Source organism: Myotis davidii, unplaced genomic scaffold (genome assembly GCF_000327345.1).
Source record: "Myotis davidii unplaced genomic scaffold, ASM32734v1 scaffold424, whole genome shotgun sequence".
Lineage (NCBI taxonomy): Eukaryota > Metazoa > Chordata > Mammalia > Chiroptera > Vespertilionidae > Myotis > Myotis davidii.
In genome coordinates this window covers 289,358-301,151 of record NW_006295827.1, presented here as the reverse complement: position 1 = coordinate 301,151, position 11,794 = coordinate 289,358, and the positions used below count along the sequence as shown (strand labels likewise).

The following is an 11,794-nucleotide window of genomic DNA, read 5'->3' as shown; positions in this document are numbered from 1 at the left end:
TATTAATTGTGCATAGTGGTTTGGGTCGATTTCTGGGTTCTCTATTCTATTCCATTGATCTACATGTCTGTTCTTGTGCCAGTACCAGGCTGTTCTGAGAACAGTGGCTTTGTAACACAGCTTGATTTCTGGTATTGAGATCCCACCTACTTTATTCTTCTTTCTCAGGATTGCTGAAGCTATTCGGGATCTTTTTTATTCGGTTCTGTTGTTAACGGTCGCTTAGGCTTTTATATAAAGAGATGTTTCTTAACATCAAAATCACATATAGTTGTGGAGGCTCAAACTAGTGAAGGTTAATTAAATACATAATTTTCCCAATTGTTCTACATTTTGATTCTGAAAAAGCTGGCTTTGCCCATTTCTTATTTATTTACTTTTTAAAAATATATTTTATTGATTTTTTACAGTAAGGGAGAGGGATAGAGAATTAGAAACATCAATGAGAGAGAAAAATTGATCAGCTGCCTCCTGCACACCCCCTAACTGGGGATGTAACCGCAACCAAGGTACATGCCCTTGACCGGAATCGAACCCGGCACCCTTCAGTCTGCAGGCTGCCGATCTATCCACTGAGCCAAACCGGTCAGGGCTGCCCATTTCTTATTTAAAAAACATTTAGCCGAAACCGGTTTGGCTCAGTGGATGGAGCAGGGGTGGGCAAACTTTTTGACTCGAGGGCCACAAAGGGTTCTTAAACTGGACTCAGAAGAAGGAGCTGCAGCCATGTTTCCCGACGTTGCCATGTTAACACTGCTGCTGGTGAAGGAGCAGAGGGGAGAGCAGGCCGAATAGAACAGCCGAACGGGCCGGATCCAGCCCGCGGGCCGTAGTTTGCCCACGGCTGGGATAGAGCGGACTGAAGGGTCCCGGGTTCGATTTCGGTCAAGGGCATGTACCTTGGTTGCAGGCACATCCCCAGTGGGGGATGTGTAGGAGGCAGCTGATTGATGTTTCTCTCTCATCGATGTTTCTAGCTCTCTATCTCTCTCCCTTCCTCTCTTTAAAATATCAGTAAAATATATTTTTAAAAAAACATTTAAAAATTATATAAAGTTCATTTTAGAATATCTTTTGACGCTTGCAAATGTAGAAACCTCCTCTCCAAAATCCTTGCATTCTACCCCCAAAGATTACATGGTATACTTGCTCCCTTGTTTTTCTAGAATAAACAATATAACACGGTAATTTAAATGATATCTTGTGTTCATATTAACCCGAAAAATGTTTGTAAATTTATTTTTCTCAGCTAGAGCCCAGGTACAATCCTTAATCTTTTAATTCATTGAATAAACCTCTTCCTATATTAGATGTTATTAATATTTAATTTTATTTATTGCTATTGTCTTTAAAATTGCTACTTTTAAAGAATGCGCTAGGTTTTTTATCACTGGAATGTTGTATTGTAACTGACTTTTGTGGACTTTTATATCGCCATATTACCAAATTTATACCTCTATTAGTATTCTGTTTTTCCTTGGATTTTCCTGACAAATTTTCCTGAATATCCTGAATATTATATTTCTATCTATTCTAAAAACATTTATTACATTATTAGAATTCCCACAATTGCTTATACTGTATAAGCAATAACACGAAAGATTAATAAAATGCTCAGAGAGCATTCAGTTTCAATAGGAGGACAATACAAATAATTATCTTCTACTGTATGATAAATATAAGCCTGAAGGATAAAATGTCATAGGACATACAGTAAATCTCTCACTTCTTTTTCTTATTCTATCTCCACTGATCACCTTGAAACAGAGAGGGTGGTAGCAGCAGCAAATATTTTTGTTTTATACTAATACCCATATGAGATGGTCATGAGGAAGGTTGTTTCCTTTATGCTCCATTGTGTGAAATCAAGTAGACCCATCTTCGTACAAAACTTGATCTCCAGAAAAATATATCCATGGACAAGACAAGTTTAGGTCCACTGAAAACATTTCTTCAAAGAACTAGTTTTAATATTATGCTTGGACTTCCAGGTGGATAATCATAGCAGCAGCTATATGAAGTGCATGTCCATAAGAACATATTTACAAATTCTAAATATAAATTCTAAACTCATGCCCATTATAAAAGATCCTTTTCTCTAATATAACACAGTGCATTCACAGCATTGCCCTGTGGGAATTGATACTCAAGGAATTGGTACAAATGCTGATTCACTCTGGCTTACTACTGTTATAAACTGGCCTTTATTTCTGACCCAAGACACTTATGTCTTCTGCCAGTATCCATGAAACTATCGCAAGCTAATTTGTTAATATGCAAGTAAGGTAAATCTCAGATCCTTCACAGTTCTTGTCAAAGGGCTAAATGATAGTAGATTTGTGTTGGTTAATTCTTTCAGGTTCTATAAAATTCCAAAGGTTTTTTTCATATTTTCCTAAGAAAAAAACACTTATAGTGGAAATCCTTAAGTATTAAGTATTCTCTAAACATGGCCTGGGATCATCTTTTCTATAAAGTCTGTATAAAGTCATTTTACTTTTTTCCCCTAAAACTATTTTTTCTTTGTAGTTTAAAAAGTTTTGACAAATGGCCCAGGCTGGGTGACTTAGTTGGCTGGGCATCATCCTGTACATCAAAAAGTTGTAAGTTTGATTCCTGGTCGGGGGTAGTACAGGAGGCAACTGATTGATGTTTCCTAGTCACAATGACGTTTCTCTCTCTCTCCTACCTCCTTTCCTCTCTTAAAAAATTTTTTTTCAATAAAAACATATCCTTGGTTGAGGATTTTTTAAAAATTGAAAAAAAAATCTTTGACAAGTGGATATATTCCTTTGAATATTAATACTGAGAGGTTCTCTGTATACATTTCTTAGTTGTCTAGTTGAAGTCTTTTTTAAAAAAAATATATTTTATTGATTTTTTACAGAGAGGAAGGGAGAAAGATAGAGAGTCAGAAACATCGATGAGAGAGAAACATTGATCAGCCGCCTCCTGCACATCCCCCACCGGGGATGTGTCCGTAACCTAGGTACATGCCCTTGACCGGAATCGAATCTGGGACCTTTCAGTCCGCAGGCCAATGCTCTATCCACTGAGCCAAACCGGTTTCGGCTCAAGTCTTATTTTATTCACCTCCAGTTTTGAAAATCTATTTCTGTAATTACGTAAGTTTTCTGTATATTTTATCTAGAACTCCCCATCTACAGAAATTGGATCTCTGTGATCATTTTCTGAATTCATTAACTGCTGCACTACAGTTAACTGTTTTTAATGAATTTAGGTTTTTAGTTCTGATGTCCACATTTTCTGTATGGCTGGTTTCTGCTGCCCCCAATAATGTGTGATCTTACACGTCCTTGGATCGTGCCACACTTGGACCTAATTGAAGCTTGGTTCTTACAGTAAGATTCTTACAGTTATTTTGTAATAAGAAGAAGTTTAAAAAACTAAACCTTGTAAATTCTCCTTAGCTTTTTCTTCATACACCATCTCCCCTGCCCCCAACCCTCTGGCCATTTCTATAATTTAAAATCTTGCTATGGTGACTTTTAAAAAAGCTCTAAATAGCTGATTATAACTGTGTGTTCAACCTGAATGGATTGTATATTAATGATGTTGCTGCCTGTCTCATTTACAATAGAAATATATCTTATTTTAAAGAATATGAAAAAGGATTACAAGACAATACATATCTTAATATTAAGTATCTAATAAGATTAAGCAAAAAGAAAAAAAGGGGAAAATTTATTTAAAATGATAGTATCTGTTGAACAGAAAAGCATTTCATTTCAATAATGCAGTGTTATGTAAATAAAATTTTAGCCAAATTCCCCTTTTGGAATGAGAAAAATTCTTTTTAAGTCTAAGTGCAGGTAAAGTACTTCCTTATTGATAAAGATAAAATGGCTGAAAAATTTTAACATAATTCTGAAAATACGTATTTCATTTTCTAGACTTGACCCATATGCAGAAAAGTCTGCTCATCACGGGCATACACTAGGGCTGGAGAAAACAGTAATAAAGTTAAAAAAGAAAAAGATGTAGGTAAGAATGGTTCAGTGCTCTGAAACTCACACATTTGAAGAATAATATTGTGGGGGTGCAGTAGAAAGAATTATCAATGAATGGCAACGAGGCAGTTCCAAACAGATAAGACTGTATTTTCATAATGAGTAGACCATAAGAATAAGAAGCCTAGAAAGTTTAGTTGGTGAGCATAACATTAACTTCAGATTTTTAAGCAGTTTTGATAAGTTGAGTACCTCTCAGAGGGCACATGCGCTGTGATATATTTCATTATATCACAGTAACTATCCCAAGTTATACTCAATCAAATTCTCTCAAGAAATTTATAATTAAATGATTTGAAGCTAGTTAGATAAGATTGCTTCATTCAGGTGTAAAAACTGTTTTATTTATTTGAAACATTAACTTGCAGCTAAAGACTACTTCCCCTTCAGTTTAACAAACATCTGTTCGGTATCAGGTATGTGCCAGGTACCATGCTAGATGCTGAGCATACATGCATATGACTTGGCCACTTCAACATAAAACAGTGCTGGTGTAGAAATGAAAACTAGGTTGTACAGTGGTTCTTCAACAAGGAGAATTCTGAGGCCATATTCAGGTCTCTAATATCAATTAGTGGTGCCTTGAAAACAATTAAGTATGGCAGTATCTGTACCTGTTAATTACCTCTTTACTTCAGTATATTGAGTCAAAAGTCAACTAAATTATTACAGAAAAAGGGAACATTACACTTCTGAGCAAAAGAAAAAGAAACAAATCTGAGTTCAGCAGTTTTTAAAAATATAATGCTATGTGCTATGTGTACTATATAGTATATATGCCAATACAGTATATATAGCAAGTAAATATTTCATATGGGCTGAAGAATAACTATAAAACTTTAGTTTTTACTTCTGATAAAAGTGAAAGTTGTATATCACATGATATCTGAATTTTCATATTAAAGAAGTCTATCATTACTTCTAACTCAAAATGTAAATGGTATCTTGCTTGCTTTATTTAACTCTCACTATTTGCTTGCAAACACTTTCGGGTGGAAACAGAAGCCTGTTTATTTATTTTCAGTGTAAGTGCACACCAAAAAAAAAAAAATACAAGAAAGAAAGCTTATTTTCCTGTACTAACTGAATTCAATATTTAAAAAATATTTTGACAAGAGCTAATTCTAAGTTTAATGGGTGAGCATAAACTTAGAGGTATGTTTATGGGATGAGGTATGTTACAAACACATTAATCACTATTTACAAAATGAGCCCCTTTATAGGTGGTCTTATGAATTATTGTAACTGAAATTATCGGTTAGAAATTACAGGTTAAAGACACACATGTAAAAAACACAGTACTAGTTCTGACACTGGCAGAACCTAGCTGTTAGCCTTGGACAAGTGACTTATCCTCTCTGGCTCTCAACTTTCCCATCTATAAAATAAAAGGACTAAAATCAGATAATTGCTAAGGTCCCTTTCAACATCTAAATTCTAGCTTTCCCTTCTCTACTTTAGCAAGGAGAGGAAAATTTAAAATCAAAATTCAAAAAACAAAAACAAAATACCCTAAGATGGTTGCTACTGGTCTAACAATTATTACTTACGAGCTCAAGATCTACTAACTATGGTAGTTTATACTGTTTACAAGGTACAGTTAGGAAGGCTTAGTACTAAAGTATACTATAAAAGTGTCTTGGATGTCACACTTTCCACGTAAAGATGATCTAAATGCCACTGAGTTGCAGTGGAAAAGTACTAGCCTGGGAGTCAGGTTTTCACTTTATTCAGTGTCATTTCTTAGGTAACTTAATATCTCTGGGTCTTGATTTTCTCAGGTATAAAATGACAAAGTTGCACCAAATTGTCTTGAAGACCCTTCCTCAAACCAAAACTCTGTTTCTAAGTAGTCATTCTCAACCTACCCTTTTGTAATGCATTGCTTCCAAAAACATCTTGGTCTGCTTATAGATTTCTTGGCCTGTCTTGTGGAAGGTCTTGAGAAATTCTATGAACTCTTTAGACACTCTATCCGTTTCAATGCTGGTTTGCCGGTTTATGGAAGGACTGGGAGCTTTTGCTTCCTGAATTTCTGCTGGGAAAATTAAAAATAAGTTTCATTACACAGAAGAGCCATGCATGGAATTACTTAAAGTATCTAATTTAAGATTATTTAAATGACGCTTAATCAAAGTTAAACTTGACTTTAAATTATTTTATGTTTAAATATTTGGGCAACTTTCCTTAAAGTAATCTAAATTTATTTTATGAGTAAAAATACAAATAGAAAAAAACCTATGTGATGTAAAAGATATCTCTATTCCAACAAAAGTTGCTTTATTTATATTTTCTTGGCCAAAATATATCATGCTTTGATCTATATATTTAATCATTAATACTAAAATGGCACCACTGTCTTGAACAACTTTCTCAGGTTTGCATGAGTTTATAAAATTAATTAAGTGAAATAATCAGAAGTAAAAAAATGTAGATGACTTATAAAATATTAGACAACCTTTCCAAATCCATTTTACTTGCCAAAAAGGCAAAAGGCTAATTTGTTTATGTGGAGATTAACAATTATTTATCCAACATTCGGTTTTCAAGTCAGACTGCTCAAAGTAAAAGAATGCATTAAAGTAGCAAAATGATCATGACAGAGCATACAACTAAGAGGCAAGGGAAGCAAATAAAACACTGTCTAATGAATTGGCCACATACTCTTTTTCTCTTCAATAAATACACTAAAGCCCTAGCCGGTCTGGCTCAGTAGATAGAGTGTCAGCCTGCAAACTGAAAGTTCGATTCCAGTCAAGGGCATATGCCCAGGCTGTGGGCATAATCCCCAGTGGGGGATTTGCAGGAGGCAGCCAATCCATGATTCTCTCTCATCATGGATGTTTCTATTTCTCTCTCCCTCTTCCTTCACTCTCTGAAATCAATAAAAATGTATTTTTTTAAAAAAACACCACAAAAGTATTAAATAAATAAGTATATGTATACATACATACATACATACACTAAAAGGAAAATGGGACAGTCATGGAACAGAGGTAAGGGAGATGTAAAAATAAGCACTCTCAGAAAGTATGAACTATCACTTAGTCTCCTATCACATTCTAAACCTCCTACTTTTGAACTGTGCTCTCTAATTCAGTACCTATAAGGAATTAGGTACCTTATACATCCATACTTCCCTTTTAACACAAAAAGAAAGATAATTAAGAAGAAAAATAATCTTTTTAAGGTATTAAAAATCAACCTATCACATGTTTTCTTAGAGTAATTTCTTTTTTTAATATATTTTATTGATTTTTTACAGAGAGGAAGGGAGAGAGATAGAGAGTTAGATATATCGATGAGAGAGAAACATCGATTAGCTGCCTCCTGCACATCTCCCACTGGGGATGTGCCCGCAACCCAGGTACATGCCCTTGACCGGAATCGAACCCGGGACCCTTGAGTCCGCAGGCCAATGCTCTACCCACTGAGCCAAACCGGTTTCAGCAGAGTAATTTCTTATAATCTTATTTTTTGAACTTTAGTACCTAATAGACATTTTAATGAAGTTGAAATAAAGTTTTTAAAAATATATTTTTTTATTGATTTGAGAGAAAAAGGGAAAGGGAGACATAGAAACATCAACCATCAAAGAGAATCATTGATAGGCTGCCTCCTACATGCTCCCTACTGGGGATTGAGCCTGCAACCCGGGCATGTGCCTTTGACTGGAATCAAACCTGGGACCTTTCAGTCCACAGGCCGACAGTCTATCCACTAAACCAAACTGATTAGGACAAAATAAAATTTTAATAAGGGCATTATTTCTATTAGATTGCCTGGTTTATTCAAGTGAAACAAACACATATAGATTACCTAAAAATATACACTATTACCTGTAACAAATTAATCACTCCACATCTCACTTATTACATAACTGGTTATTAAATGTATTACTTAATTACTTGACTTATGCTCTAATTAAAGTAAAAACACCTCCCCCCAAACTGTACTATTAAGTAGTTAGCAGAAGAAAACTGCACTTTATAGTTATCTTCCCAAAACAAGTATTTGCCTAGTTTTTAAATTATCAGGTGCTAACTATGATTCAAAATGTAGAAGCCATTAAAGAATTCAATCACATTAAAAGAAAAATAAAGGAAAAAAGCACACAAAAAATACTGTATATGTGACTAGAAACACATCAGTCAGAAGTCAGACAACAAACTGGGAAAAAATGTTTGTATGTTACATCACAAAGGGCTACTCTCCCTAATGTAAAAGGACTCCTATAAAGAAGAAAAAAAAACTGAACAGTTTAATATGAAATGGGTAAAGAATACTAACAATTCAGAAAAAGGAAACATAAATGGATCTTAAACAGGAAATATGTTCAATCTCACACATGTTAACAAATATACAAATTAATACTACTATGAGATGCCATTTAAAAAAGTAATAAATAGACAAAAATTTGAAGTTTGATGTTGATGAGGATATGGAGGAAGGCACTCATGAAGGTGGGAACGTAAAATGATATAACTGCAATGAAGTACAATTTGCTAATAATCATCAAAATTAAAAATACATTTATCCTGTGACCAAACAATTCCATTTTTCAGAAATTTTCTGATATAATTGCATATGTAAAAAAGAAAGTATGTATAAGGCTACTCATGTTAGCACAATACTGCAACTGTACAAAATGGTGACTTAAGGGATTACATAAATTATTTAATCCACAAAATGGAATATTGTGTAATTTTAAAACAAAAAAGTATGCCTTTATGTAGTGATAAAAGGAAGAAGTTCTAAATATATTTTTATTGATTTCAGAGAGGGAGTGGGAGAGATAGAAACATCAATGATGAGAGGGAATCACTGATTGGCTGCCTCCTGCATGACCCCTACTGGGGATTGAGTCCACAACCCTAGCATGTGCCCTTGACCAAAATTGAACCCAGGACCTTTCAGTCCACAGGCCGACGCTCTATCCATTGAGCCAAACCTGCTAGGGCTGTATTGCTAAGTTTAAAAATGAAGATATATGTAGTGCTATCTTTTATGTAAAATAGGGAAATTGGGATAAAGATATATGTATTTATAAATGAAAACAAAAGAAACTGAGAATCACACATTCATTTAGTGGTCATGTATACTAGCCTTTTTAAAAAAAAAAAAACACAACAAATGTATTTTTATTGATTTCAGAGAGGAAGGGAGAGGGAGAATGACAGAAACATCAATGATGAGAGAGAATAATTCATTGGCTGCCTCCTGCATGGCCCACGCTGGGGATTAAGCCTGAAACCTGGGCATGTGCCCTGACTGGGAATTAAACTGTGACCTCCTGGTTCATAGGTTGACGCTCAACTACTGAACCATACCGGCCGGGCACTAGTCTTCTTTAATCTGGAAATGCTCCCAACCTTCCTTTGTTTTTCAAGACATTCACAATTTAGAAACATACAGGCCAGTTATTTGATTGAATGCCCCTCAGTTCTGGTTTCTCTGCTGTTTCCTCATGACTGCATTCAGGTTATAAATTTTCAGCTTATGCTGTGCTCTTTTCAAAGTATCATTATCTGGAAGCACATAATGTCTACCTTCCCCCGAGTTACATTTCTCTATTTGTAATTAATAAATAAGTTATGGGAGTTCATTTGAGACCATGTTCTTAACTTGTTCCTCAGGAAACTCTTTCCTCTCAATCCAGATGATGAAACTTGCCTGAATCAATCCTTATTATGACAACTGTGAAATAGTGATTTTTCTATCTCCATCATCCTTTTCATATTGATTAGTTAACATTCTTTGGTAAAGAAGAACATTCTCTTCTCCTTTATTTAATTACTTATCTATTTTATTAGTTGGCTGGACTAATGGATTATTATTTTATTCAATACGTTACACTCTATTGATTGTCCTTATTTATTCTGATACTCCAGTTTGGCCAGTGGGAACCCATTCAAGCTCGTTTCTGGGTCTTTGCCATGTCCCCAACATTTTTGGGGGTCTTCTTTCCCTGTTCCAGCCCTGGAATCAGCCATTTCTCCAAGGAACCATAGTTCAGTTTAGTGAAGAAGAGTATTAGAATCTAATAACTAGGTGGAAGACTAGTATTTTAATTCTAGGAGCATAACTTTTAAATTAATTTGTAAACTGTTTACAAGTTTTTACTTAGGGTGACAACATCTATTTGAGCTCTTAAAAAGTGGGAATTTTTAAATGTATGAGCAAGTATTTCCACTTGGCCAACCCACTATAAATTACTCTGTAAGCTTTAGCTCACTCAACCTTACTTTGGAGATTAGAAAACTATATGTAAACTCTCTAAGTTTTTACAGTCAACCATCTCATGCTTGTTAAAATAGTCTTCAAATCTTTAGAAGGTTATTTGTGTTCTGTTTATTACCAAGCTGCCCTGGCTTAACAGCTTTCTTTTGTGCTACCAAAGAAGTAAAATATCAAGAGCAAGGGCATCATGTATTAATGAAGTAAAATAAAGAACACAAAACACAAAAGGTCTATCTTAGTTTAGACTCAATAAATTAAAACTCATTTAGAATAGGCTAACCTCACCTACATGCAAAGGCCAAACAATCAGTCTAAAATGCTAAGTCCATCTAGCAAAGTTACATAAGCTTGTGGAAAAAAAAGATCCAACAGCATCCTCTTTACACACATTAATTTTTTCAATACTTTGAGGTCTTTTCCCCCATGTGCTTTCTATAAACAAACAATAAAAATAACTAAAGATAAAAAATCAAAGTAAAAACATATCATTCTAAAAGAAAAAATGATAAAAAATATTCCGTATAAAGGTTTTCTTTCTAAATTTATTTTTTGTTAATCCTCATCTGAGAATATTTTTCCATTGATTTTTAGAGAGAGTGGAAGGGAGCAGGAGAGATAGAGGGAAACATCAATGTGAGAGAGAGACATTGACTGGTTGCCTCCTGCATGCGCCCTGACTAGGGCAGGGAATTGAGCCTGCAACTGAGACACATGCCCTTGACCAGAATAAAATCTGGGACCCTTCAGTCCAAAGGCCGACACTCTATCCATTGAGCCAAACTGGCGAGGGCCATGTAAAGGTTTTTAAAATAAAAATAACTTGGAATTGTTTCTTTTAAAGTACCAATCTTCTTTCTCTATACTATGATGCACATTATTGTCAGAAGCTCTTAGAACATTTTTCTAAAACTGTCAAGGATGGTCAGTGAATGCACATGATTATAATGCACTTCAGTAATAGAAACCTCATCTGTATCTTTACCTATACATGTAGGTAAAGATATAGATACATACACACACACACACACACACACACACACACACAATTATGTTTTTGATGTTTATTTATATATTGAAATGCCATTTAACAAAGAAAAATCAACCAAAAAAACTGAGTTTGCGTGTCACCTCTGACACATGTGTCATAGGTTCGACATCACTGTCCTATATAATAAAAAGGTCATATGCAAATAGACCCTACCAGAATGACCAGTCACTATGAGGCACACTGACCACCTCTTGGTCCCTTTCCCCAGCCAGCAGTCTCCAATCGCCCAATGGCGAACGGGGAGCCAGAGGTGGGTGGCGGGGGACGCAGGTGGTGCCAGGCCAAGGCCCCTACACCACCAGCTGCACCACATACAGAGGGCAACCTGCTGTGGGGGCGAGGCTGGCGAGCGGGCGGAATGGCCGATCTCTCAGTTCCTCCCCCTGGCCGGCAGGCTTCGATCACCCAATGGCGAATGGGGAACTGTGGGTGGGTGGCGGCGGGAGGCAGGACCAGCTACAGGCAGCTGGGGAAG

The 11,794-nt window shown here is 35.5% G+C and overlaps 1 protein-coding gene across 4 annotated transcripts in view; it reads right to left on the bottom strand.

The window, feature by feature from the left end:
* Nucleotides 1–11,794, bottom strand: part of RABGEF1 (RAB guanine nucleotide exchange factor (GEF) 1) — a 49,351-nt gene that overhangs the window by 19,507 nt on the left and 18,050 nt on the right. For 3 of the 4 annotated variants that reach the window (XM_015568556.1, XM_006770846.2, XM_015568557.1), the window contains one exon: nucleotides 5,900–6,069. In XM_015568556.1, the coding sequence (XP_015424042.1) occupies nucleotides 5,900–6,069 (170 nt within the window). The remainder of the gene's footprint in view (nucleotides 1–5,899; nucleotides 6,070–11,794) is intronic. The other variant, XM_006770847.2, reaches the window with a different exon arrangement.